The 22624-nt window shown below is 55.6% G+C and overlaps 2 protein-coding genes across 6 annotated transcripts in view; both read left to right on the forward strand.

The window, feature by feature from the left end:
* The first annotated feature begins 43 nt into the window (after positions 1 to 43).
* PLD2 (phospholipase D2) lies at positions 44 to 11611 on the forward strand. The gene is given in 26 exon segments (XM_055306497.1): positions 44 to 123; positions 584 to 693; positions 781 to 911; positions 1021 to 1163; positions 1543 to 1651; positions 1739 to 1804; positions 1954 to 2012; positions 2191 to 2283; positions 2376 to 2528; positions 2992 to 3141; positions 6076 to 6159; positions 6281 to 6359; positions 7116 to 7226; positions 7413 to 7488; positions 7491 to 7582; positions 7909 to 8035; positions 8201 to 8319; positions 8394 to 8507; positions 8637 to 8741; positions 8924 to 9012; positions 9092 to 9205; positions 9365 to 9414; positions 9620 to 9754; positions 9926 to 10079; positions 10465 to 10579; positions 10836 to 11611. Coding segments are annotated over 25 exon segments (2802 nt in total). The 5' UTR covers positions 44 to 123; position 584; the 3' UTR covers positions 11061 to 11611.
* A 6682-nt stretch (positions 11612 to 18293) lies between these two features.
* MINK1 (misshapen like kinase 1) overlaps positions 18294 to 22624 on the forward strand; it is a 43112-nt gene continuing 38781 nt past the window's right edge. For 3 of the 5 annotated variants that reach the window (XM_055304677.1, XM_055304680.1, XM_055304678.1), the window contains exon 1: positions 18295 to 18582. In XM_055304677.1, the coding sequence (XP_055160652.1) occupies positions 18526 to 18582 (57 nt within the window). In that variant the 5' untranslated portion in view covers positions 18295 to 18525. Of the gene's footprint in view, positions 18583 to 22624 lie in introns of all 5 variants that reach the window. The other 2 variants (XM_055304675.1, XM_055304679.1) reach the window with 1 other exon arrangement.

Genomic DNA, 22624 nt, shown 5'->3' on the forward strand with positions numbered 1-22624 from the left:
ATCCGCCCCCGGGGGCCGGCCCTGAGCGCCCGCCCCGCCCCGCCCCGCCGCGGGGTGTGGGCCCCGCTGGCCGCGCCGCTCCCTCGGCTGGCGGACCCGCGCCGGCACCCGCTCGGGCTACCGGTGAGGGCGGGGGAGGGGCCCGTGGTGGCGGGGGAGGCGGGCGCCGGGGGGGGGGGGCGCGGGGCTGCGGACTCAGCCGCACGCCGAGATTTCGGGGTTTCCCTCCCGGGCGGGGCGCACGGAACTTCCTCCTTGCCCCCGGACCCCTCTTGCTGCCCGCCCGGCCCAGCCCGATCTGGCCCCCCGCGGCCCCGGGCCCCCGGCGACCCCTTGGCCTTGGGTTCTGCTCTGCTCCGGTTCGGGGGTGGGGGGCGCCCCGCGGGCCTGGTGGGAGTTCCAGGGAGCGCCGGGTCCGGGCCGGGAGGCGGGGCGGAGCGGTTCTGGATGCGGGAACCGGGTGCCGGGTGGAGATCAGAGGCGGGTTGGCGGGGCGCTGCACCCCGACTAGCAAGCGGGGCTGGGGGGGCGGAGGCGGGGCTGCAGGGCTGATGGGCCCCCTGAGGCCTCCCCACGCTCCTAGGATGGCAGCCACCCCCGACAGCCTCTTCCCCTCCGGGGGCGACCTGGACTCCAGCCAGTTGCAAATGGAGCCGGATGAAGTGGACACGCTGAGAGAGGGCGAGGACCCCGGTACGCGGTGGGTGGGGGGCACGGCATGGGGACGGGAGGGCTGAGACAGATCTCCCGGGGTCTACACTCCTGCACTTTGTCTCCTAGCTGACCGGATGCACCCTTTTCTGGCCATCTATGACCTGCAGCCTCTGAAAATGCACCCGCTGGTGTTCGCCCCTGGGGTCCCCATCACGGCCCAGGTGGTCGGCACTGAAAGATACACCAGCGGATCCAAGGTGTCCGGGCTGGGAATGGGGGGGGGGGGCTGGGAATGAGGGGGCTGGCCAGAGGAGGGGGGCCGCCACCCAGGCCCGGGCCCACCACTCAGGTTGTCCCTCCCCCCAGGTGGGAACCTGCACTCTGTATTCTGTCCGCCTGACTCATGGCGCCTTTACCTGGACCACCAAAAAGAAGTTCCGTCATTTCCAGGAGCTGCATCGGGACCTTCTGAGACACAAAGTCTTGATGACGCTGCTCCCTCTGGCGCGGTAAGGGGACCGGCCTGCTTCCTGGCAAAGGCAGGTGCCCCCCGCCCCTGCTTTCTGCCTGTCGCACCCCCAGGCCTCAACTGCCCCGCCCCAGCTACTTAATTCCCCCATCAGGCCACCCCGCCCCTTCCCCTGCCCCTCAGTTACCAGGAAACCTTCCCAGCCCAGCTCTCCCTGCCCATGATGCTGTGCCAATATCTCAGACGGGCTGGGTGCCCAAAATGCCCTTGGCAGACTCCCTCCTTTTCTTGTCTCTGTTCTCAGGAAGGGGGCCTTCTGGCAGCCTCTGGGCCTCCCCCTGGATCTCTAGGGCTTCAGAAATACAGGCTCCCAACTGTCCCACTCCTCCTTGACACCTCCCCCACCATGTCACCCACAGCTTTGGCGTGGCCCATCCTCCTGCCCGGGAGGCAGCAGCCGACCGAGAGATACCCTCTCTGCCAAGAGTAGGTCCTGAGGGCTCCACCAGACATGCGTCCAGCAAACAGGTGCAATCAGATGCCAGGTCCTCTGGGAAGGCATTTGGTGTGCAAATGGTTCTGGTTGCATCTGTCTGTCTCTCACTCCTGCTTCAGAAATACCTGGAGAATTATCTCAACCGCCTCCTGACCATGTCTTTCTACCGCAACTACCATGCCATGGTAAGGCCCCGGGGGGCGGGTACTTGTGCTTTTTAAGGGGGAGCGGTAAAAGCAGACCTCCGCAGGGAAGGGACAGAGGACCCCGGGCTGTGGGGTCTGCAGAGCTGAGCCCCAGAGTCTCTCCTCTGAACCTCTGTCTTCCTCTGCAGACAGAATTCCTAGAAGTCAGTCGGCTGTCCTTTATCCCAGACCTTGGCTCCAAGGGACTGTGAGTGTCCGACACCCCTCACCCCACCCCCTGAACCCTGTGGATCCCTGCCTGCCTGAGGATGGGGAAAGAATTGCAGGGTAGGGGGTAGAGGGGTGGTAGCAGGGCTCTGGATTCCTTTTCTGGGCACATCTCCTCCTGATTTTGGGGCAGCATCTCCTCCTGATTTTCCCCACAGGGAGGGAGTGATCCGGAAGCGCTCAGGTGGCCACCGAGTTCCTGGCCTCACGTGCTGTGGCCGAGACCAAGTTTGTTATCGCTGGTCCAAGAGGTGGGTCCCAGAGTGGAGCCCCTGGGCAGTGGGAGGGGTGAGGAAGGAGAGCCCTGGGGCCGGGAGGAACGGATGGAGCCCTTCCGCTCCAGGTGGCTGGTGGTGAAGGACTCCTTTCTGCTGTATATGTGCCTCGAGACGGGCAGCATCTCCTTTGTTCAGCTCTTCGACCCCGGCTTTGAGGTCCAGGTGGGGAAAAGGAGCACAGAGGCGCGCTACGGGGTCAGAATTGACACCTCCCACAGGTAAGGCCTCCCAGTGTGCGCGGACACCTGATGAGCAAACAGCCCTGGTGGAGGGGGGCAGTGAGTGGAAGGGAAGGAAGGAAGGGTTTCCACCCATGGAGCTGGCCCTGATTTGTAACCAAGGAACTGGTCTGGCCACATGCCTGGGACTGCTCTTGTGAGCCAGGGGCTCAGAGAGAGGGGGTTGAGTATAAATGCTGGCCTTCCCAGAGAGACTCTTGATGCAAAAGAAGAGGGACTCCATTTATTCATTCATTCAACAAACCCAAGTGCCGGGTGCAAATCTCAGTCCATGCCAGCGACCCAGCTGTGTATAAGGCAGAGACATGCCTTGTCCAGGTAGAGTTGTGAACGAGGGATTCCAGGAGGAATGGGAAAGAGGGGACAGCCCAAAATGGCAGGTGTCTCCCTGGGAGGGCCAGGGGCATTAAGGACTGGGGTCCATCTCCATCTTTCTGCTCAGGTCTCTGATTCTCAAGTGTGGCAGCTACCGGCAGGCCCGGTGGTGGGGCCAGGAGATCACGGAGTTGGCCCAGGGCCCGGGCAGAGACTTCATACAGCTACACCGGCATGACAGCTATGCCCCACCCCGGCCTGCGACCTTGGCCCGGTGGTGAGACACTGACATCCTCGGAGCTTCCCTGTGGGCTTCTGGACTTACTTGCTGTTTTCTGAGTCCTTGGTCCTCTTTCATCTCCTCTGACCTCCATTTGACCTCTGACCACACTGCAATCTCATTTCCCTCCAGTCTCTCTGACCCCCATACTCGGTAATCTCTTGTGATCCTGACTTCTCTGACCTCCTGTGACCCTTTAAAAAAATTATTTATCTGAGAAAGAGAGACAGCAAGAGAGAGCATGAGTGGGGAGACAAGGGAGAAGCATATTACCTGCAGAGCAGGGAACCCGATGTGGGACTTGATCCTGGGACCCTGGGATCACAACCTGAGCCAAAGGCAGATGCTCAACCACTGAGCCACCCAGGCATCCCTCCTGTGACCTTATTTATTTTATTTTTTAAAAAGATTTTACTTATTTATTCATGAGAGACACACACAGAGAGATGCAGAGACACAGGCAGAAGGAGAAGCAGGCTCCATGTAGGGAGCCCGATGCGGCACTCAATCCCAGGACCCCGGGATCACGACCTGAGCCAAAGGCAGACGCTCCACTGCTGAGCCCCCCAGGCATCCCTCCTGTGCCCCTTTTTACCACCTTTGTGCCACAGTCTCTCTCTGTGCCTTATGATCCCTCCAAAACTCATTCATTCATTCAATAAACATTTTCTAAGCACCTACTATGTGCCAGGCCCGGTGGCAGGAATAAGACTCCCCACTAGGTGATTCAACATGAAACACTGGAAAGTTGCCATTCTGGAGGTAGATGCAGGACACTGAGCATAGAGGGGAACCCCTATTCCCACAGGGGGAGAGCGGAGCTAGGGCAGGGGTTGCTGAGCTGAGGTAACTGAGCTTCCTCACGAGCAGAAGGGAGTCAGGGAAGCATTTTCTCCTGGACGTGGTATTGACATTTAGTTAGATTTATTTATTTGAGAGCGAGTAAAAGAGAGCAAGAGCACGAGCGGGGGGAGAGGGAGAGGAAGAAGCAGACTCCCCACCGAGCAGGGTGCCCGATGATGTGAGACTCAATCCCAGGACCCCAGGATCATGACCTGAGCCGAAGGCAGACATGTAACGGCACTGAGTCCCCCAGACACCCCCCTGACATTTATTTTTATTTTTATTTTTTCTGACATTTATTTTTTAACACAAGAACTAACAGCGGATACTTAACTTATGATGCCCTTACCGTGTGCTGGGAAGTGTTCTGGGTGTTTTACGTGTATTATTAAATCCTCACTTGAACCCCGTGAGTGAGGCACGTACAATTGTTACCTCCATTCTACAGATGGGAACATGGAGGCAAGGAGAAGTTCAGGAGCTTGCCCTTAAGGAACTTCACCTCGTGAACTGTGGAACTGGGGTTCAAATCCAGGCAGTCCCAGCCACGACCCTGCTTGTCACCATCACACTAGACTACTAGTTCTTAAAAAACCAAACAGGGGGGCACCCGGCTGGCTCAGTTGGTGGAGCGTGTGACTCCTGCTCTCACAGTCAAGAGTTCGAGCCCCACACTGGGTGTAGAGATTGCTTCAAAAGAGAAAATCCTTAAAAAATATAAAAATGAAAAAAAATACAAAAATGAAATAAAAAGTCAAACAACATGGAAGCATATTAATTAAAACATTTAAGATCCTGTTGATTGAACAACTGATATGGCCCAGCCACTTCTCCCTACGCGTCCCCAACAACCCATTTCTCTCTCCAGAAGTAACCCTCACGGTAGTCTCGTATTTATCTTCTCAGCTCTTTGCCTGCATGGGCTTATCCATGCATGTTACTTTTTGTTTTACTGTAAATAAGATCACGCACTTGCTTATGTGGAGCTTTTTTTTCTTTTTTTTTTCCATTTGTGTGTTAGAGGTTAGGCATTTAGGTTATTTCTCATTTTATTTTGAAGATTTTTTTAATTATTATTTTTTTATTCGAGAGAGAGCGAGCACGAGCGGGGCAAGAACAGAGGCAGAGGGAGAAGCAGACTCTCCATTGGGCAGAGGTCCTCCACACAGGACTCAATCCCAGGACCTGAGCTGAAGGCAGATGCGTCACTGACTCAGCCACTCAGGCAGCCTGGTTATTTATCATTTTATTTTTATTTTTTTTAAGATTTTATTTATTTGTGAGAGACACACACACAGAGAGGCAGAAACACAAGTAGAGGGAGAAGCAGGCTCCCTTTGGGGAGCCCAATGTGGTACCTGATCCCAAGATCCTAGGATCATGCCCTGAGCAGAAGGCAGATGCTCAACCCTTGAGCCCCCAGGCGTCCCTTATTTCTCATTTTAAACAATGCTGCAGTGAACACAATCTTTGTCTAAGCATTTATTAGGATGCATTCCCAGAAATAGAACGACTGTGTGCAATGGTATTAAAGGGTATGTGTGTTTGATATTCTGAGAGACCGCCAAAGGGTCCTCTAAAAAGGCTATAACCAAGGTATATTCCCATAGTCTATGAGAACACTCACTATTCCACATGCTAATATTGAACTCTGTGCTAATATTGTGGATTAAAGACATGTTATTTCCTCTTATTATCAATTTCCTTCCTTACTAATGAGATTGAACATCTTTTCCTATGGCTGACCATTTTAATTTCCTCTGTGAACCGGCAATTCGTATTCTTTGCTCACTTTTCAGTTTGCTCGGATGTCTTTTCCTTATTGACTGGTTGGAACTCTTTATGTATGATGTATGATCTTTAGTCATATTCTTTAGCTTATTGTGTCTTTTGTAATTTTTAACTTCATTTAGCTTATTCTGGCAAATCTGTTGTACCTTGATACATCCAATACCACCTGACTTCTCCGATCACTCTTGGTCTTTGATCCTGCTGTCACCTCTGATCCATGGCTGTCCTCTAGTCTTCACTATCCAGAGCATTCTGGCTTCTGACTCCCCTGACCTCCTTGGCTTGGCCTCCCCCCAGGTTTGTGAATGGGGCAGGTTACTTTGCTGCTGTGGCAGATGCCATCTTGCAAGCTCAAGAGGAGATTTTCATCACAGATTGGTGGTGAGTAAGGGAAAAGCTCCAACAGGAAGGGGCAGGATAAGGCCTGCAAAGGGAGGGGACCGGGTGGAGTGGCTGCTTGCTGGGGCTTAGCCTGCCCCTTGCCCTCTGCTCTGGATCCCAGGTTGAGTCCTGAGATTTACCTGAAGCGTCCTGCCCATTCTGATGACTGGAGACTGGACATTATGCTCAAGAAGAAGGCGGTGAGGAGAGGAGTCAGGCTGGAGAGGAGGCGTGTGGGGGGTGCCCTTGGGTGGAGGTGGGTTAGAAGGGACTGCAGCGTGGGAGAAGGTCGGGAGTCTGAGGCTTCGCGGGAGGATACATGTCTCTCCTGGCTCGGTGTCTAGCATGTATCACCTCTTTTTCCTCCCTGAGGAGCACGTACGCCTCCCTCTTCACGTTCTTCCTCTACCTGGTATAGACTTCTCTCCCAGGACGTATTATACTCTGTTGCATTAGCTAGGGGTGTTCATATCTGCCTTCCTCACTGCACTAATATCACTAGATTCAGTCCAAGGCACGATGTCTGCCATTTGGGGGACATCCGTGGATGTTAATGGCCGGACAGAAGGAGGATAGCGAGTGGGGGCTGGGGGATGGATGGATGGGTGATGAGGGGGAGATGGATGGAAGGATGAGAGGAGGGGGAGGGGGCGGTCAACAGGACTGGGGCGGGTAGATGGATGATGGGTGGTACACAAAGGGGTGAGTAAATGGTTGGGAAGATGGGTGGCGAGATCATGAGAGGCAGGTGAGGAGCTGTATGGATGGGTGAGCAGGTCAGGGGGTCAGCGGGTCACTCAGCCCCCATTGCTAAGTTTGCTGTGAGCCTTCAAAGCAGGGTATGAGCAGGGAGGGACATACGGGAACCCCGAGCACAGGGCAGGGCTTGTGAGGATGGAAAGGGGCCATTGTGAGAGAGGCATTAGGATCTGATCCCCCCTTCCACTTGCCACCAGGAGGAGGGTGTCCGTGTGTCCGTCCTGCTGTTTAAGGAAGTGGAACTGGCCTTGGGCATTAACAGTGGCTATAGCAAGAGGGCTCTGATGCTGCTCCACCCTAACATAAAGGTGACCTTCGGGGCTCAGAGAACCCCCCCAAAGTACAGCCCTCCTTGCCAGGCTCCTGTGTCCCCTCAGCCTTTCCTTTCCTTGAACATCCCATCCTTCCATCATCCTGTTCTCCCTCCTGACGCCTCCTGTCTCCTCTCATCTTGGCCCACCCTCATGTCATGAACTCCCCCACATCTGCTCCAGGTAATGCGCCACCCGGACCAGGTGACACTGTGGGCCCATCATGAAAAGCTCCTGGTCGTGGACCAAGTAGTGGCCTTCTTGGGGGGCTGGACCTCGCCTACGGCCGCTGGGATGACCTACACTACCGACTCACTGACCTCGGGGACCCCTCTGAACCTGCTGCCACACAGGTAACCCTCTAGGCCTTCCTATGCACCCCACCCCTACCAAACACAGCCTTGATGCACACCTCGTCCCCCTCCAGTCATTCCAAGTGCTGCCCATGTTGGGTTGCTCTTCCTGGGACTCCAGGAAGGTGATTCGAAGTAGACCCAGTCCTGCCTGACCCCCATGACCCCTCCAAGCTCCTCTAGGGTAGTGAATGCAGCTGAAGGGGGGCCTGGTCCCACTCTCTCTGTCTCTCTGTCTCTTGGTGCTCCTCCCTTCTCTCTGGCCCGGGCTCTGTGTGGCCCCCATGATCTCTCCTTGCCTCTGGCCTGGGTATGTCCCCCTACAGCCTCCCACCCTGGGCTTGGACTGTCCTGGCACCCCAGACCTCTCGCAAAACCGATTCTTCTGGCTGGGCAAAGACTACAGCAATCTTATCGTTAAAGACTGGGTGCAACTGGATCGGCCTTTTGAGGGTGAGGGTCCCCCTCCTCCAAAGCTCCCAAGAGCTGGGACTAGGGGCAGACATTGGGGCTGGGACTGAACAGGATGAGCTGGGTCAAGGCTCCTCATCCTCCCTGCCCTGATGGTCTCCAAGAGACCATCTCCGACCTTGCCCCTGATTCTTCCGGGACCCCCAGATTTCATTGACAGGGAGACTACCCCCCGGATGCCATGGCGGGACATTGGGGTGGCTGTCCATGGTCTCCCTGCCCGGGACCTGGCCCGGCACTTCATCCAGCGCTGGAACTTCACCAAGGTGCTCTCTCCCTCCTGGGGGGCTGGTTCTGGGAAAGACTCACGCCCCCACTGACTGCCATCCCTCCACCCAAGACTACCAAGGCCAAGTACAAGATACCCATGTATCCCTACCTGCTGCCCAAATCCACCAGCACTGCAGACCAGCTCCCCTTCACGCTCCCAGGGGGGCAGTGCGCCACCGTGCAGGTGAGGCTCCCTGTTTCAACCCGTCCTCACCCCTCCCTCCCCTTCAGCCCAGTGCCCCCACCCATTCTCCGGGACCTGAGTGCTCCCCCCTGGGGTCGGGAGCCACATCATATTCTCTGTCCCCTCCAGGTCTTGCGGTCAGTGGACCGCTGGTCAGCGGGGACTTTGGAGAGTTCTATCCTCAATGCCTACCTACACACCATCAGGGAGAGCCAGCACTTTCTGTACATCGAGGTGTGACGGGAGTGGGGGTTGGGGGCAGAGAAGGAAGGGGGTGTCCGAGGAAAGGGACGAGGCTAGCTGTGGAGTCAGTCCTGGGAGGCGAGGGGAGTTGGCGGGGAGTAGCTGGTGTGGCGGGAGCCTGGGGCTGGGGTAGTGGCCCCGCAGCGGACGCCTGCCTTTGCTCCCTGCCCCAGAATCAGTTCTTCATCAGCTGCTCCGATGGGCGGACAGTTCTGAACAAAGTGGGCGATGAGATTGTGGACAGAATCCTGAAGGCCCACAAGTAAGGTGGACTCGGCGGGAGGATGGGCTGTGGGCGTGGCTTGGTCTGGTCCCGCCTCTGACCCCGCCCCCTCCCACAGACTGGGGCAGTGTTTTCGTGTCTATGTGCTTCTGCCGCTGCTGCCCGGGTTTGAAGGTGACATCACTACAGGTGGTGGGAACTCCATCCAGGCCATTCTGCACTTCACTTACAGGTGACTGCCTCTCCGTGGCCGTGCGCCCTGCCCCGACTCTGCCCCGATCCCTTTTGCTGGACTGTTGAGGTCCACCCTTCTCCTGACATAACCCATCCACCATCGCGCCCCCCCCCCCCCGCGCAGCCTCCACCTCTCTCACCCTCTCTTTTCCCTCAGGACCCTATGCCGTGGGGAATATTCGATCCTCCATCGCCTCAAAGCAGCCAGTGAGTGCTGGGGGGCGGCGGGGCGGGGGGTTCAAGCCCTGGACCCCTGGGCGCGGAGGGGCCTCCTGTTCTTGCAAGGTTCTGGGGCTGCTGCTCTGAGACCACAGGTAGCATTTGACTTGTAGGGAGAAACGGGGAGGTAGCTGGGACGGGGTTCCACCTGCGCATGAGGGCACGTCTCAGCATCCCCCCATCTTTCTCACAGTGGGGACAGCGTGGCGGGACTACATGTCCATCTGTGGGCTTCGCACACACGGAGAGCTGGGCGGGCACCCAGTCTCGGAGCTTATCTACATCCACAGCAAGATGCTCATCGCAGATGACCGGACCGTCATCATTGGTCAGTCCTGCATCTGGACCCCTGACAGGGACTAGAGGAGGGTGGGGAGAGGTGGAGCAGGGCCCTCCAGGGTAAAGGGGCGATGGAGACTGGCTAGTCCTCTGGTAGAGGTGATGGGGCAGGGGCCGCCCTGGGCTCAGGCAGACGCAGTGTGTCCTGTGCCCATCCCAGGCTCTGCCAACATCAATGATCGGAGCTTGCTGGGGAAGCGGGACAGTGAACTGGCCGTGCTGATCGAGGACACAGAGATGGAGCCTTCTCTCATGGACGGTGCAGAATATCAGGCGGGCAGGTTTGCCTTGAGCTTGCGGAAGCATTGCTTCAGGTAGAACGGCATGTGGTGCTGTGGGCATGTGGTGCTATGGGCATGTGGTGCTGTGGGCGGTGCAAGCCGGGAGGGGGCAGTCTGCCTTCTGAGTAGGTATGAGGATGGCTTACAGGTAGTATGGAGGCCCCCCCGCTGGTTTAGGGTACCAGCAAAGTAGGTCTAAAAAAAGAGAGAGAGAGAGAGAGAGAGAAGATAATTTTTTTTAAGCGTCAAAGTAATGGCCAGGGACTAAAAAGTTCTACTGGACTTGTTTACACTTATTTTATTGTTTAACAGTGTGTTTATTTTGAATCACCTGGGCGGGCACCACACCACAGAACTTTTCTAGCATCCAGGCTCTCCAAGGGTCTTCCTCTGACCTTGTGGGGACCCTTTCCCGTAGTGTGATTCTGGGGGCAGATGCCCGGCCAGACCTGGATCTACGAGACCCTGTGTGTGATGACTTCTTCCAGCTGTGGCAAAACACAGCTGAGAGCAATGCCAACATCTATGAGCAGGTGGGCACTGGGCAGGGGGCGGGGGGCTGGCTGAGCCGAAATCCAGGAATTATCGTGTTCAGAGTGGAATGGAGAGAGCCCCGCCCCCAGCCAGTCTCAGGAAGGGGATGAGGGCTTGCGGGCGGGGGGCATGTCACAGGATTCAGTGGCTCAGGGTATGTGGTGTGGGGACTGGGGGCGTCCGGCCCAGGTGGGCTTGGACCCTTGGCAGGGTCTCTCCAGGCCTCATTGGCTTCTGTGCCCCACTGACCCCCAGATCTTCCGCTGCCTGCCATCCAATGCCACCCGCTCCCTGAGGGCACTCCGCGAGTATGTGGCCGTGGAGTCCCTGGCCACGGTCAGCCCACCTCTGGCCACGTCAGAGCTCACCCAGGTCCAGGGCCACCTGGTGCACTTTCCCCTCAAGTTCCTGGAGGATGAGTCTTTGCTGCCCCCACTGGGGAGCAAGGAAGGTGTGATGCCCCTGGAAGTGTGGACATAGCTGAGGCTCCAGCCGGAGACAACTCACCAGTGGCTGCGCTCCCCCGAGGTGGCTCCCTGCCTCCAACCCTCAGGACTGAGGGCTGTGTCCTTTGACACCCGGGGTGGGCAGGCAGGCCTGAAGGGGACCAGAGAAGTCACAGCAGACCCTCCCTTGAGAAGCAGCCGGAAGAGGACACTCCCTAGCCTGGGCCGGAGAGGCAGGAGAGAGTCCTAGGGAAGTCCATCCTGCTGCTGCCCCATTGAAACCATGGTCCTGGAGGAGAAGCCAACCTCCTGCCCAGGCTGCATGCCTGGGGAGCCTGTCACTGTAGGGGCAGCAGGCTGGGGCCCGGGCCTCCCCATCTGTCCCTTCCTCCCCTTCCCTCAAACCCCTCCCTGCCACACCCACAGCTCCAGGGGTAGAGGGAAGCATGGAGCCTCTCCTGGCTTCAGCCCCATCCGTGGGGAGGGTGGGGTGGGGCACACACTAACTCCCTGCCCCTCCACCTGACAGATCACTAGCTTTGTATCCATTCGATAAACATTTCAGAAATAAAGGCATAGAACAGGTCCCCCGCCTCTCCCTCAGCCAAACTGGGAAGTGAGGGTTTACCTCCCACCTCCCATGCACCTGGAGACCTGCAGCTGTGCACCTTCTCTCCTGTCCAGCTCTTGTCTCTTCCTCTGCTGCTTTGTCTCCCCTGTACTTGTGTCCGTAGTTTCAGGAGCTTGCCCCCCCCCCCAGCTGCTGGGACCTGGGAGCTGGTGCTCACCTGCACAAGCGGAAGATGAAGATGCTCAGAGAGGGGCTGGAGGGGCTGGGTCTTGGTCCTCCAGTGGCAGCTGGGAAGAGGCTCAGGGAGGGCCCTTTGGGAACGGCTTGAGGGCAGGAAGGACTGGGCCCCGTATCTTGGGCTTGTCATGTGTGACCTAGCTGACCTTGTCAAGTCATATCATCTCCCAGGCTCAGGGGTCCTACCAGGAAAATGGGAATAGTATTTCACATAAATGGCTTGCTGTGAACATGTAGTCCCTGATTTAAGTATTTATTGAGCATCTACTATTTGCCCAACACGGGCAAGTGCTCTGTAGCCACTTGCAGGTAGGGGTTAGCAAATGGAACAGTGCCGACAGAGGCGCCTCCCATGACCGCACAAAGTTCTGCTGGCCAGGGCCACTCCAGGGGGAAGAGACACTGCGGGTCGGGTTCAAGACCACCGCCGGAGGGATCCCTGGGTGGCGCAGCGGTTTGGCGCCTGCCTTTGGCCCAGGGCGCGATCCTGGAGACACGGGATTGAATCCCATGTCGGGCTCCCGGTGCGTGGAGCCTGCTTCTCCCTCTGCCTGTGTCTCTGCCTCTCTCTCTCTCTCTCTCTCTGTGACTATCATAAGTAAATTTAAAAAAAAATTAAAAAAAAAAAAAGACCACCGCCGGGAAGCCAGCCCGGCAGCAAAGTGAGTCATGTGAAAGTTCTTGTCTTCCCAGGGCCTGTTGTGTTCACACTCTTTATCAATTTTACTTTCATGTGCTAAGAAGCAGTTTTCCATTAGGTAAACATTGCTGCACCCATGTTGTTGTCTGGCTTGGTATTAAAATAGACCCACGGGAGGGGCACCTGGGCGGCTCAGCGGTTGAGCATCTGCCTGAGGCTCAGGGTGTGACCCCAAGGTCCTGGGATTGAGTCCTGCATCAGGACTTCTCCTGATGCCTGTGTCTCTGCCTCTCTCTCTGTCTCTCATGAATAAATAAATAAAATCTTTTAAAAAATAATAAAACAGACATACAGGAGCTCCTGGGTGGCTCAGTGGGTTAAGGACTGACTTGGTTTCAGCTCAGGTCATGATCTTCATTCAGGTCAGGAGATTGAGCTCGCACTGGGTTCCATGTCCAGCGTGGGGTCAGCTTGAGGTTCTCTCTCTCTCTCTCTCTCTTTCTCTCTCTGCTCTTCCTCTGCCCCTATTCACACACACTCTCTCTCTAAAATAAACAAAACAGGGATCCCTGGGTGGCGCAGCGGTTTGGCGCCTGCCTTTGGCCCAGGGCGCGATCCTGGAGACCCGGGATCGAATCCCACATCGGGCTCCCGGTGCATGGAGCCTGCTTCTCCCTCTGCCTGTGTCTCTGCCTCTCTCTCTCTCTGTGACTATCATAAATTAAAAAAAAAAAATTAAAAAAAAATAAACAAAACATTTAAAAAATTTAAAAATCTAAAAAATAAAAAGACACATACATGCCATGACATACTAACATCATTTTCAAAATTGTTACACGATACCGCACTCTATTTAGTGTGCAATAACATTATGTTTAAAAAAATGTATATACCTTCATTTAAAAATATTGCTGGAGCACCTGGCTGGTTCAGTCAGAGGAGCCTGTGACTCTTGATCTCAAGGTTGTGGGTTCGAGCCCCACGCTGGATGCAGAGATCACTTAAATAAATAAACTTTAAAATATATATATTGCTTAAAAATGCTAAACATCATTTGAGCTTTCAGTGAGTCATAATCACTGACCACAGATCCCCACAGCACATATAATAATAATGAAAAATTCTGAAATATTGGGAGAATTACCAAAATGTGGCAGAGAGACACGAAGTGGGCAGGTACTGTTGGAAAAACAGCACCCACAGACTCGCCTGACACTGGGTTGCCACAAACCTTCCATTTGTAAAAAATACAATACAGCTAGGTGTACCTGTAAACGATATGGATTGGAAGAGAGCATTGCACACACTGGATTCAGGAGGGTGACCTCCTGGAGCAGGTGGAGTGAAGAGCATAACAGAGGGGTATACAGAGAGGGCTCTTCACGGAAATTGGTGGCATTTCTTTCTTTCTCTCTCTTTTTTAGATTTTATTTATTTATTTGAGAAAGAGCAAGGGGAGGGACAAGCGGGGGGAGGGGCAAAGGGAGAGGGAGAAGCAGAGTCCCCACTAAGCAGGGAGCCCCACAGCACATGGGGCTTGAACCCCGGACCCTGAGATCTGACCTGAGCTAAAGGCAGGTGCCTAACCAACTGAGCCACCCAGGTGGCCCAGGAGCATTTATTTCTTAAGCTGAGCAGTGGGTAGATATCTTTCTATGTATCTGAAATATTTTGCAATCAGAAAAAAGCTTAGCATAGGTCCTGCCTTTGCCCATCATTCCCTCAGCCTTGCTTCCCAGGCTGAGAATTGACCCCAGGAGCAGGAAGAAAGGGAGAGGAACAGATGGAGGAGCTGAGGAGGACTTTCTGGAAGCTGGGTGTGCAGGCGGGTGGCAGTGTGGAGAGGGGGGATGCAGTTGGTCCTGCTGCCATCCCACGAGTCCAGCCCTCCTTCCCTCTGAAGAAGCCACTTGCACACAAGAAATCCTCCCCTCCCACATACAGTGGTCCCCTGGTACTAATTGGCATCCTGCTAATTAGCCTCATTGTCAGCAGTAAGTGCCTCTTTCCCTAAGGGACCGGTTCCTCATTAACTGCGAGGGGGGGGTGGAGGTTGGGGAGGAGGTGGAGGTGGCAGCCATCTGGAGCCGGCTAGGTGGGCCTCTGCTTCACGCTGTCTCTTGATCTATCTGCAACCCCCACCCCAATTAATCCTAGACTTTCTTTTCTTCTTTCTTTCTTTCTTCTTTCTTCTTTCAAGGTTTTAATACTTTATTTTTTTTAAATTTTTATTTATTTATGATAGTCACACACACACACACAGAGAGGCAGAGACACAGGCAGAGGGAGAAGCAGGCTCCATGCACCGGGAGCCCGACGTGGGATTCGATCCCGGGTCTCCAGGATTGCGCCCTGGGCCAAAGGCAGGCGCCAAACCGCTGCACCACCCAGGGATCCCTCAAGGTTTTATTTATTTATTCATGAGAGACACAAGGAGAGAGGCAGAGACACAGGCAGAGGGAGAAGCAGGCTCCCTGTGGGGAGCCCGATGCGGGACTCAATTCCAGGACCCTGGGGATCATAAATTTGTCTTATTTTTAATATTTTAACTTTCCTTGGGGCGCCTGGGTGGCTGAGTCGGTTGAGCATCCGACTCTGGATACCGGCTCAGGTTATCATCTCAGGGTCATGACATTGAGTCCCCTGTTAGGCTCTGTGCTCAGCAGACAGTCTGCTTGAGATTCTCTCCCTCTCCCTCTGCTCCTCCTCTGACTTCTAAACAAGAAATTTAAAAAACATATTTCAAATAATAAAAATGTTTTTAAACAATGTATTTTAAAATATATTTTAAATCTTTTTTTAAATTTTTATTTATTTATGATAGTCACAGAGAGAGAGAGAGAGAGAGGCAGAGACACAGGCAGAGGGAGAAGCAGGCTCCATGCACCGGGAGCCCGACGTGGGACTCGATCCCGGGTCTCCAGGATCGCGCCCTGGGCCAAAGGCAGGCGCCAAACCGCTGTGCCACCCAGGGATCCCTTAAAATATATTTTAAACAATAAATTAAAAATATATATTTCAACTTTCCTTGATGCCCAATCTGGGACTTTCTCTACCACATCAATTCTTTTTTTTTTTTTAAGATTTTTATTTATTTATTCATGAGAGACCGGAGAGAGAGGCAGAGACACAGGCAGAGGGAGAAGCAGGCTCCATGCCGGGAGCCTGATGTGGGACTCGACCCTGGGTCTCCAGGATCACAACCTGGGCTAAAGGTGGCGCTAAACCGCTGAGCCACCCTGGGCTGCCCTACCACATCAATTCTAAGTTTTTATTACGGACAACTTCATATATACAAACATAAAAGACAATATGAACTGTCATGCATCCAAGTGTCCATAGTCCAACTTTGATAATTACGAACATGAGGTCAGGCTGGTTTCTCTGCTCTTCCTACTTTCTGGATTGCACTGCCTCTTGGCCAGCCTACCCCTGTAATCCTCACCTGCTCACTCACTGTTTCTGTATCTCTTTATTAAACATTGACTGTGAGTCAGTAATAAGCAAATTTGTCAAGGATCTACTATGCCAATCTACATATCTAGTTTTATTATATCCTAATCTTTCTATTATCTCTATTTTATCGATGATAGAATTGAACCTGATTAATGACTTGCCCGAAGGACTAAGTTCAAATTCTGTTTTTTCATACAATCCCATGGTCTTTTTAAAAAAATATTTTATTTATTTACTCATGAGAGACACAGGCAGAGGGAGAAGCAGGCTCCCTGTGGGGAGCCTGATGCAGGACCCGATCCCAGGACCCTGGGGTGACACTCTGAGCCGAAGGCAGACGCTCAACCGCTGAGCCCCCCAGGTGCCCCATCCCATGGTGTTGATCTTGTGTTAGCATATATCACAGGGCCTGCCCAGATGACAGAGGCCTTCGTTCACTTAGCGTGTTACTGAACCTCTAATGGGTGCCAAGAACTGCACTGAACAAGGCTGTCTTGATTCCTGCCTTTATGGGGATGCGGCAGACATTTAGAATTCAAAGTGAGTGTTCTCATCAGTTTAGGCCAGGTGGTTAAAACAATATTCAGCTTTAGTGAGTCAAGGAAGGCTTCGTGGAGGAGTTGATTCAGACATGTAGGACAAAGCAAGGGGCAGTCAGAATGGGCATGGTCAGAATATTCCAGGGAGAGGACATAGCAGATGCACAGGCTGGGGGAGGGTTTTTGGGGTTCTGGCCACAGTGAGGAGACAATTTCAGGATGCCTGGAACATGTGAGATTGAACCGCACGGTGTTGAAAAACAAGGCAGGAGAAGCAGGTGGAATCTTGAAGGGTCTTTGACGCCATACTTTATTCAAAACTGGGGTCGCAGTGGAAGCTCTCAAACAGGGGTGACACCGGGTCTGAAATTTATTTTATTTTTTTTTAAATTTTTTTTAAATTTTTATTTATTTATGATAGTCACACAGTGAGAGAGAGAGAGGCAGAGACACAGGCAGAGGGAGAAGCAGGCTCAAGGCACTGGGAGCCTGACGTGGGATTCGATCCCGGGTCTCCAGGATCGCGCCCTGGGCCAAAGGCAAGCGCCAAACCGCTGCGCCACCCAGGGATGCCCGGGTCTGAATTTTAAAAACCGCTGTGGGCATGGAGAACTGGCTTAAGGGAGTCCCGGCAGGCAGACCAGGCAGGTGGCTGATAAAGAGCAATGGAGGTCAAGGGGCGATTGTGCTCCGGACAAGGACAATGTCATAATGAACAGGAGGGGTGCGGGCAAAAGTGGACGTGCATCCAAATGCGCCAAAGAGAAGAACTCAGAAAGGGGGGTGTCCACCCCTTTCAAGGACTTTCCGTGCAAACTCTCCTAAGTGGTGTGTGCATGGAGACTGGTGGTGGGGTCTCCTGATCAGAGACACTGTCGCCACTGGAAGTGACCTCAGGGAGCAAACAGCCTTCTTCATCAACTTCGCAGGCAAAGAAAAGCCCAGAGAAGCAAAGCAATGGGTTTAAGGTCGCACAGCACAGCAACGGCAGAACATAACTCCTGGTTCTTGTCATAGCATCATCCAGCCTCCAGTGGGGTAATGGTTGGGGCTGCTGTGCCAACCCCAGACCTAAGTGACCCAAGCACGATCCGAAGAGGTTGGACGGAGGGTCCTCAGCGTCTCCCTGCCCCACCTTCCACTACACGCGGCTCCAGGGATTGGTCAGCGAATAATTGTTGAAGCAGCTTCCTCGTGCAGAACAAGGTGTCCGGGAGGATTTCCCCGTCCTGCGGTTGCGGGTCCCCTCCTCAACACCCCCGACTCCGGCCAAGGTGGGGGGTGCAGGGCACCCCCTGAGCCCCCAGCCTCCCTCCCACGTGGGTTCTCGAGCCACATTCTCACCCCAGGCCCCTCCCTCGGCGGCTCCACTGTTGCCATGGCAATGAGGTGGGTGGACAGCCCATCCTATCTAGAGGCCACCCAGCCCTCGCGTGGGGTGTTACCATAACAACCCCCTAGTAATAGGGGGGCTGGACCCCGCCCCCTTCCCCCGCAAATAGATGTGGGTGGCTTGATTGGCAGCTGGGCACACGAAAGAGGAGGAGGGAAAGGGAAGGAAAAGCGTCAAAGCGGAGCGGAGAAGGAAATGAGGGAGAGAGAGGGCAAAACCAGGCGGAGGGGAGGAAGCGCGAGTGCGCAGGCGCGCCGGCCGGTGGGCGCGCTCCGCAGCCGCCCGGCCACCGCCCACTTCTGTGGGTTCTCGCGCGCGCTGTTCGCGCTCGCGCTCTCTCCTGCGCCTGCGCGCAGGTGTCGGCGCCTAGGGGGAGGGGCGCCCGGCGCGCTCGCGTCACGTTCCTCGCCCTCCCTCCCGGCGCGCGGTCACTCGGCGCCTGCGCAGGAGAGGCGGGAGACTCGGGGTGCGGGCTCCCGGCGCCTGCTCCTGTCAGTCGGTGGGTCGGTCCTCCCGCCGGCCCTCCCCCTCCGCGCTCCTCCGGGGGAGGCGCGGCGGAGTCCGCCCCCGGGATCCCCCGATGGGGGAGAAGCGGCGACGGCGGCAGCGGAATAACCGAGCCGGAGCGTGAGCGGCCCCGGGGCCCGGCCGCCCGCGGAGGCCATGGGCGACCCAGCCCCCGCCCGCAGCCTGGACGACATCGACCTGTCCGCCCTGCGGGTGAGCGCGCCGCCCCCAGCCTCGCCCCGGCTCCTGCCCCGCCGCCGCCGCGGGGCAGCGGCGCGGCCGCCCGCCTCACGTGCCCGCTGTCCCCCGGGTGCCCCCTGCCCCCCGCTGCGGGCCCCCAGCCCTCGCCCTCACCCTCGCCCTCGGCTCCCCTTCTCGGGGCACACGCCGCAGCTTCCCGGAGCCGGGTCGGTCCCCGCCCTGCGCTGCCCCGCCCCCACACCCCTGCCCCCTCTGCCGGCGCCGCTGACCCCCCTTCCCCAGCCCCACCCCCGCGCTTCCCGCAGCCCCAGCCCTGTCACCTGCGCGGTCCTGCCGGCCGGCCCCCTCCCTGGCCTCTTTCCAGCCGTGCCCTTACTTGTGTCTCCTTCCTCCTCCTCCACCTCCTCCTTTTCCTCCTCCCCTCGCTCGGCGCCTCGAATTTTGACTTTGTCACTGCCTTGACAGCAGCCCCCACACACACACCGCCGCCTCGCCCACCCCCTGGATGGCCTAGCTCTCCCTCCCGGCCGGAATTTCGGCCTTCCCGTTTGCACCCCGCAGACGCCCTCGTCCCCCTGGTCCTCGTGTGCTCAGCGCTCCCTCTGCCTCCTCTCCTGTTTCAAGTACAGCAGTCCAGAACCAGGCATATCCGGTCTCGGGGTCCCTGCCTATTGCATTACCAACCCTGCAGCTACGGCCCCGCGCCGGAGCGGAGACCAGTGCTGGGGGGGGGGAGGTGGGGGGGTCGCTGCTTCTCTCCAGAAGCCCTGGCTCGTGGCAGTGGCAGGCAGGGCCGGCGGGAGGATGTTTATGTGTGTGGACGTGCTGCATGGGGTTGGTGGGCAGGCAGCAGGAAGATGATGGGGGCGTCGCAGGGCAGGGCCTCCTGAGGAAAGGGATTACAGGAGTCAACCACAGCAGGAATTTCTTAGATATACCTGTTTATTGTCCCTTTGGGGGCACGTGCACGCCCCCATTTGGGAGCTCTCAGGAGCATTTGTGTTCCTCTTCAGCCAGAAGCGCGCACTTAAGAAGCAACTTGGTTTCAAGGTGAACACTCCAGACTGTCCACGCAGGGGCTGCGTTTATCCTGTGTCCTTCGGCCTTCCTCTACCAGGCCACGGTGTAGGGGGCAGCAGGATTTCCCCAGTCGAGTCAGGGTTGGCTTCTCCGGAGGCCCCTCGTTCAAACCAGTCTGGCTGTTGTTAGCCAGGGAACGTGGCCAGTGGTGGGAAAAGGCGGTCAGCCACGCAGGTGCCCCGGATATGCCTGGAGGGGAGAGGGGAATTGAGGAGAGCAGAGTCATGTTGTTAATTGGGTTTCTCTAGGTGACACAGTTTTTCTTGCCATTCAGGTCACAATTTGTTTGGTGCAGTGTTGGGCCAGGAGACCTGCCTTGCTGGAGACAAGGTGATAAGTTGCTGAGGAGGGAGACTAAGCATTGGCTTTCATTCCGTGTGTGCTTGCGTGTGTTGCAGGGCAGGGCCTGTTGGGGTATCATACGATGGAATTCCCAGCTGCCCTTAATGTGCTCTGGGATGAACCCCATCTTCCCTTCCCATCTTGGTTGTTGATTAACTCTGGCTACAGGGTTACATACAATAAACGGGAGGGTCTAAACCATGACCTGTGGTTGAAACCCTGTGGAATTCTGCTAGGGCTTCTCTGTTCCTATAAACCTCCACTTTTGCCCGGACCCCCGCTACCTGGGGTTTGCAGCCATCCTGCAAATGCCCTCTGACCTTGCCTGTGGCATTTCCTTTCTGGACTTCTCAGCCAGAAGCACTGTTAGCCTCCTGCCTCCTTTTCCTCTCATTCCCCTCAGGAAAGGCCTTGGACCTGACCCCAGGGTTTCTATCCCCCCTGCTCCTCATCCTGCCACCACTGCCTCTACTGCCACCCCACTCCTGGAGGGCCAAAGGGAGAGAGGGCTCCTTCCTCCTTGCTGCTGACCTTTCCTTAGTGCCTGTCCCCTTGCTCTACCTCCGGAGCTGCTGTGGTCCTGTGAGCAGCGGGCTGGCTCATCTCTTCTATCCCTGTCTTTCAGTGGGAAACGGCAGCCTGCAGAATTAGCAGCGAAGCCTGTTTCCCTTTCGTCCGTGTTTTGTGCTGGGGGCGGAGAGCGGGGAACATGTTCACTTAGTAGCCGGCCTGGGAGAGCCTACGTTGTCTTTCTCCTCTTGTTTCAAGATAAGGTTTGGTTTTCAGCCAGTGATGAGAGGAACAGTCTGACAGGGGCCAGATTGAATGGCACTGAACCCCAGCCCTGCATGGCAAGGCCGGTGCACCTGCCGCTTCGCGGCCAGGGGCACACTTGACCCCTGAGGCTCTGTTTCCCCCACAGAGTGGCATGGGGATGGGGCTGTCTTCCTGAGTTCAAGTCCCGGCTCTGTCACTGTGCAGCCTTGCCAGATGCTACCGAGAGCCTTTCCTCCCAGCTCGGTGTGGGGAGAGCAGTGGTGCCCAACTCAGAGCTGCCATGGACTCCCCAAGTCTTGCCTGTTGAGTCCTCAGTCCCGGGCCTGGCACGTAGGGGCTTATTGCTGCTCCTGTCATCGGATGGCAATCAGAGAAGCCTTCCAGCACAGCTGTATCTGAAAAAGTGCTGCTTCTCCTGCGTTATTTTTATGTCACTTTTATATAGCATTCCCTTAGTCTGCTTTATTTTACTTCATGGTATTTATCACCATCCGACAGAGGTTTTTGTTTTTAGCCACCTCGACTAAAATGTAAGGTCTGGGGAAGCTAGGGCTCTGACTGTTCTGCACACCAGTGCCTGCATCAGTGTTTTGCACATCATGGGGCCTCAGTGTTTGTTGAATAAATGCATATCAGAACAAGGGAGAGCTCTCAGCACAATGCTTGCTCAGAGAAGGCACTCAGTAAATGTCATGTTTGTTGGGCTTGCTTTTGCCCCTCTTTTTTTTTATTTTTTTTAAATTTTTATTTATTTATGATAGAGAGAGAGAGGGGGGCAGAGACACAGGCAGAGGGAAAAGCAGGCTCCATGCACCGGGAGCCCGACATGGGATTCGATCCCAGGTCTCCAGGATCGCGCCCTGGGCCAAAGGCAGGCGCTAAACCGCTGCGCCACCCAGGGATCCCGCTTTTGCCCCTCTTTTATGGACACACAATTAAGAATATTTTATCTGAGTTGTTTTTGGAATCAGACCTTGTCTGGTGGTAAACAGAGTTCTGGAAACCTTCATCTGAGTGTGATGCACTTGAAGTAAACTTAGGGTCATCCAAGAGAAAATAGGGCCTCTTGTTTCAGACCTTCTCTGCGTCCAAGCTTGGTGATGTTCCAGAAGAGTCTTCTGGCTTGTGGCTCTTGGCTTCCCACAAAGGAATAAGGATCAGCAAAATGGATGGGATGAGGTGGGAGCAGACCCCAGGCTGACCTCTTTCCTTTTGCGTCGCTCCTTTTTGGTTGACCCACTTCATAGATCAAACCGCTTCTCCCTACTGTCTGAGCAGTTGGAAGTTTCAGACTGCAGTGTCCTTGAAACTGTGGAGCTAGAGGCTCAGTGTCACCATGTTCAAGTCGTACTGTGGTGCCCAAGCAGGAGGGACTGGTTGCTAGGCGGTGGTACTGACAGGTGCTCCTTGTCAAATGAATTTGTGTTGTTGTGTCTGCTTTAGAGAAACCTCTTCCCCTTTCTTCTCTCTGCACGAGGCTACGGGGCCAGCATCCCCCGGAAAGCTGGCGGTTCTGGGCTGCCAAACACCAGGTTCTGGTGCGCTAGCTGTCCAGATACTGGTGGCAGATGCTTCAGACAGGGCGGTGGGAAGCCAGGTCTCCTGCTGCAGGAGGAGCGGTGCCTGGAAGTGACTTTCCCCTAGACAGCTGCAGAGGGAAGCTGGGGCTGTTTGGGGTACGGGGTGGGGGGCAGTGAAGTGCAGGCCTGCTCCAGCACAACGATGGAAGGAAGGTGCTAGAGAACTTCCCCAGAGTGAGGTGTTCAGCCATTCCCTGCCAAACGAGGGGAGTGATGATGCCGTCCTGGCCACCGCCGGGCAGGACAGCTTGCCATGGCCCTTGGTGATACGTGGA

The sequence above is a fragment of the Nyctereutes procyonoides genome, unplaced genomic scaffold (assembly GCF_905146905.1).
Source record: "Nyctereutes procyonoides isolate TBG_1078 unplaced genomic scaffold, NYPRO_anot_genome, whole genome shotgun sequence".
In the NCBI taxonomy this organism is placed as follows: Eukaryota; Metazoa; Chordata; class Mammalia; order Carnivora; family Canidae; genus Nyctereutes; species Nyctereutes procyonoides.